Here is a 5,000-nt window from a genome sequence, read left to right on the forward strand (position 1 = left end):
TTGCACGCTTTGTCCTTCCATCAACACTACTTTCAAAGGCCATAAACATAACTGGGTGTATTATTATGAGCGCTATTCCTATTGTTGATGAAGAACCCTTGTTAATCTATCACTCGGTTCATGAAAGCAACCTTGAATATCCCTGTAGCGTTGACTAAAACCTGTTACAAATGGCTGAGGTAAGGCACCCCTACGTTTGAGATCAAGTACTAGACAGCGACACGTACCATAAACCAAAGGAAGAGTGGCACATCGCAGTGTACAGTGAATGAAAGCTAATGAAATCTTAGGCACGTTGCTGCTTATCGTACATGGAGAGGAAACTGACCCATGCTAAAAATAGATAAACAAATAAATAAATAAATAAATAAATAAATAAATAAATAAATAAATAAATAAAACCAACAAAACAACACTGTAAATCACACTGAAGCAGGCAACAGTTCTATAAAAGGGTAAGGGCGTGTGGAAAATGCTGTTCCTAAGACTTCAGTTCACCTCTCTGGATTAAATTTTAGTCGTAGGATCATTAAAGAACGCAGAAAAAAAAAAAAGCAATGAAGTTAAACAGTGAATAAGACAAGGAGTAAAAACATCAACAAACTCTTGGGTGAGACGGAGAAGAGGAGTGAGAAGTACTTATATTTACGCAGGATGGGAGAAAAGTGAACCAAACGTTTAAATATTAGTCTAGGTTAGTAAATTTAGGTGTATTAGTAATTAGGAGAGTGAATTTAAGTGAGTTAGGTTAGGTTTGTATGTAAAGTTACCGTAAGTTAGTCAAGAGGCTGCATTTAAGTGCCCTGAGAAAAGTTTGTCTAGATATGCAGGTGAGTTTCAATTTCACCTAACTTCAACTAAAGGAGACTTGACTGAGACGCGCATATCAACATCCTACAGAAGGGCGCATCGGTACTGCTACTCACGACGGCGGTGGTGGCGTGTTGGGCGGCCGTCAGAGGGGAGGAGGTGGAGGCGGTGCAGAAGGATGAGCCCAAGGAGGCGGTGAATCAGAAGGAGAGGCTGTTTATCAATTCTCGCTCCACCACCACCTGGACCTTCCTCTCAGAATTCACCTCCACCGTGCCCTTCACCTGCTACACCAGTAAGCATCCGTGTTCCGAGCCTCACGAGTCAGCTGGTGGTACTGTGTGTGTGTGTGTGTGTGTGTGTGTGTGTGTGTGTGTGTGTGTGTGTGTGTGTGTGTGTGTGTGTGTGTGTGTGTGTGTGTGTGTGTGTGTGTGTGTGTGTGTGTGTGTGTGTGTGTGTGTGTGTGTGTGTGTGTGTGTGTGTGTGTGTGTGTGTGTGTGTGTGTGTGTGTGTGTGTGTGTGTGTGTGTGTGTGTGTGTGTGTGTGTGTGTGTGTGTGTGTGTGTGTGTGTGTGTGTGTGTGTGTGTGTGTGTGTGTTATTAGCTCAATCTTTCAGGTTAGGTTAAATTAAGTCAGGTCGGCTTAGATGAATCAAATGAGGTTAGACAAAATTAGACTACTACTACTACTACTACTACTACTACTACTACTACTACTACTACTACTACTACTACTACTACTGCTACATAGAACAAACGAGTAAGTCGTGTACTTAAAAAACTCTCCTACACACACACACAAACAGCTCCAGCAGGAGGAGCAAACGCATGCAGTGGCCGTCGCCTGAAGCGCTCCAAGAAACTCCACATGAAGGAGGAGTCCCTTGGGAGTAAGGTCCTCTACACCTCACAAGGGGAAGGGGACGGAGCGAAGGCCATGGACAGAGAGGACGAGGACGAGGACGCCGCGGACCCCAAGCTGATCTTTACCATATGGAGGACCGCTAGCACCACCGTCACCGCCACCACCTTCTCCACCAATCGCTCCGTAACCGTATCCGTGTCCGTCATGTGTACTTACGCTGGGATTACCTCGTCCGTGTGTGGCTAGCTTGTTCGGTTCATTACTTGCTTGCTTATTCGTGATCTTTTTCTCTTCTTACCTGTCCGTCTGTGTGTTTTTTGTACCGTTTTGTCTTGTTTCTTTGTTTTTATTTGTTCTCTCTCTCTCTCTCTCTCTCTCTCTCTCTCTCTCTCTCTCTCTCTCTCTCTCTCTCTCTCTCTCTCTCTCTCTCTCTCTCTCTCTCATTTTCCTGATTTGTCGTCTTATATCAAACCTATTCTCCTATTTTCAAACTTCGTTCCTCCATCTCCTCCTCCTCCTCCTCCTCCTCCTCCTCCTCCTTCTCTACTTTGATCGACCCAGGACAGTCTGCCTGAAAACCCCTGCCATCCTGTAAGGCTCATGTTTATATTGTACATACATACACATTTGACCCCTGTGAATATACGCTGAAGTCTGAAGCTCGTGTCTCATTGTCTTCCTCTCGCTCCGTTTTCTTTTCGCCCGATGGAAGAGACGAAAATGGGAGGTGGTGATCAATTAGTGGATAAATGCATACAGTACAGTACCCAATGAATGACTGAATAAAATGTCTGGTGATGATGAGGAGGAGGAGGATGATCAACAACGACGACGATAACAACAACAACAACAACAACAACAACAAGGACAACAAAAGCAATAATAATAATAATAATAATAATAATAATAATAATAATAATAATAATAATAATAATAATAATAAACAATAATGATAGGAAAAAATGAGAAGAGAAGAAGAAAGAAAGGATAAAGGGAGGAAATAGTAACAACAACAACAACAACAACAACAACAACAACAACAACAACAACAACAACAACAACAACAACAACAACAACAATCCATAGCAATGTAGCACCGATCTTACATTCAGCCATCTACTAAGAAGAGACACAGGCTAAACACAAATACACGGAGTTCAATAACGTGATCACAATGCACTGTTGGGTTAGGTTAGGTTAGGTTAAGTAAGCTTCATTTAGATTATTATTATTTTTTTTTTACATATATATAGGAGGGACACCGGCCAAGGACAACAAAAACCTAATAATAATAATAATAATAATAATAATAATAATAATAATAATAATAATAATAATAATAATAATAATAGGTAATAAAAAGTTGAAGGATAAGTGTCTTGAAAACCTCCCTCTTGAAGGAATTTAAGTCACAGGAAGGTGGAAATACAGAAGCTGACAGGGAGTTCCAGAGTTTACCAGAGAAGGGGATGATTGGGTAGGATTTGGTGAAGTCAATCTGAACAAGGTTACGATGAGTTAGGTCAGGTTTGTTTAGCTTAAGTTAGGTTAGATTACATTAGATTAAGTTAGGTTATGCTATATAAGACTGAGTTAGGTTAGGTTAGATTAGGTTACATACGACTGAGTTAGGTTACAGTTAAATTAGATTAAAATAGGTTAAGTTAGATTCGGTGAGGTTAGATCAAGTTAGGTTATGTTAGGTTAAGTTAGATTAAAGTCAAATTAGGTTAAATTATATTAGTTTATGCTGTTAAGTTAGGTTAGGTAACAGAAGCAGGTGTGCAGAACAAACCGAACAAGACCACCACAGTAACACTCTCCCTACGGTATTCCTGGTGTGCTTGACTGAAGGCCAAGGCGAGGTGTGGGGATTGTGCGGGTGTGCGGGTCGCTCGGGGCACCCTTGTGTAACTATAAGAAGGAGAAGACACGGCAAGGCTGGGCACTCTTAACGCGGCCGCCACCATGGTGAGACAGCAGTAATTACTAAGCTTGCACGCACGCACGCACACACACACACACACACACACACACACACACACACACACACACACACACACACACACACACACACACACATTTTGAGAGCGCTACAAAATACCTTTTACATATCTATGTGCTTACTACTACTACTACTACTACTACAATAATAATAATAATAATAATAATAGTAATAATAATAATAATAATAATAATAATAATAATAATAATAATAATAATAATAATAATGCAAGCAATACTGATATTAGTTCACAAAATAATAACAGCAAACCCAACAGTATATTTGTAACTAATGATGGTAGTAGTAGTAGTAGTAGTAGTAGTAGTAGTAGTAGTAGTAGTAGTGTAGGTAGGAATAAAAACAGCAGAAAAAAAAATATATATATATGTAGTAATACACTTAAAATCAAACCAAACCTAACGTAACCTAACGTAACCTGACGTAACCTAACCTGACCTAACCTAACCTGACCTAACCTAACCTAACCTGACCTAACCTAACCTAACCTAACCTGACCTAACCTAACGTAACCTGACCTGCCCAAACCCCAACTCAAATCTTTACCCTCGCATAAGGGAGACATAATACTCGGTTCGTTTTACAGAGAGGTTTCCGAAGCCTGTTGCTCGTCTCCCTCCTCGCCCTGACCGCCGGCACGCAGAACGAAGGTAAAGGCGACACTCAACACCGATACATTACTTATTTAATGAAAAACAGTGAAAGTGAATGAGAGAGAGAGAGAGAGAGAGAGAGAGAGAGAGAGAGAGAGAGAGAGAGAGAGAGAGAGAGAGAGAGAGAGAGAGAGAGAGAGAGAGAGAGAGAGAGAGTGTGTGTGTGTGTGTGTGTGTGTTTCGATGTCTGTCAGTATCTACAACTGTCCAGTCAAAGTAGTAGTAATAATAATAATAATGATAATAATAATAATAATAATAATAATAATAATAATAATAATAATAATAATAATAATAATAATAATAGCAATAGAAGCAACAACAACAAAACAAGAGAAAGAAGAAGAAGAAGAAGAAGAAGAAGAAGAAAAGAAGAAAAAGAAGAAAGAAGAAAAAAGAAAAAGAAAAAGAGGAAAACAGCAGCAGCAATACCACCACCACCAAACAACAACAACAACAACAACAACAACAAACCAGTGTTCCCGTTTTCTTTTCCCCTGCAGAGGATGACGAAGGGGAGGCTAAGCTAATAGTGAAGAACTACACCACCACCACCTGGACCTTCCTCTCCTCCCTCACCTCCACCGTGCCCTACACCTGCTACACCAGCGGTAAGTAGTAGTAGTCGTAGTAGTAGTAGTATTGGTGGT

The 5,000-nt window shown here is 40.4% G+C and overlaps 2 protein-coding genes across 3 annotated transcripts in view; one reads left to right on the plus strand and one right to left on the minus strand.

The window, feature by feature from the left end:
• LOC135089684 (uncharacterized) overlaps positions 1-5,000 on the minus strand; it is a 31,319-nt gene that overhangs the window by 6,158 nt on the left and 20,161 nt on the right. The gene's annotated exons all lie outside the window — the stretch shown is intronic.
• Positions 1-5,000, plus strand: part of LOC135089454 (uncharacterized) — a 10,437-nt gene that overhangs the window by 888 nt on the left and 4,549 nt on the right. The window contains exons 3-8 of the mRNA XM_063985033.1: positions 901-1,105; positions 1,616-1,857; positions 3,075-3,151; positions 3,529-3,584; positions 4,255-4,347; positions 4,854-4,961. Of these exons, the coding sequence (XP_063841103.1) occupies positions 901-1,105; positions 1,616-1,857; positions 3,075-3,151; positions 3,529-3,584; positions 4,255-4,347; positions 4,854-4,961 (781 nt within the window). The remainder of the gene's footprint in view (positions 1-900; positions 1,106-1,615; positions 1,858-3,074; positions 3,152-3,528; positions 3,585-4,254; positions 4,348-4,853; positions 4,962-5,000) is intronic.

This window comes from Scylla paramamosain, chromosome 33, assembly GCF_035594125.1.
Source record: "Scylla paramamosain isolate STU-SP2022 chromosome 33, ASM3559412v1, whole genome shotgun sequence".
Classification (NCBI taxonomy): domain Eukaryota; kingdom Metazoa; phylum Arthropoda; class Malacostraca; order Decapoda; family Portunidae; genus Scylla; species Scylla paramamosain.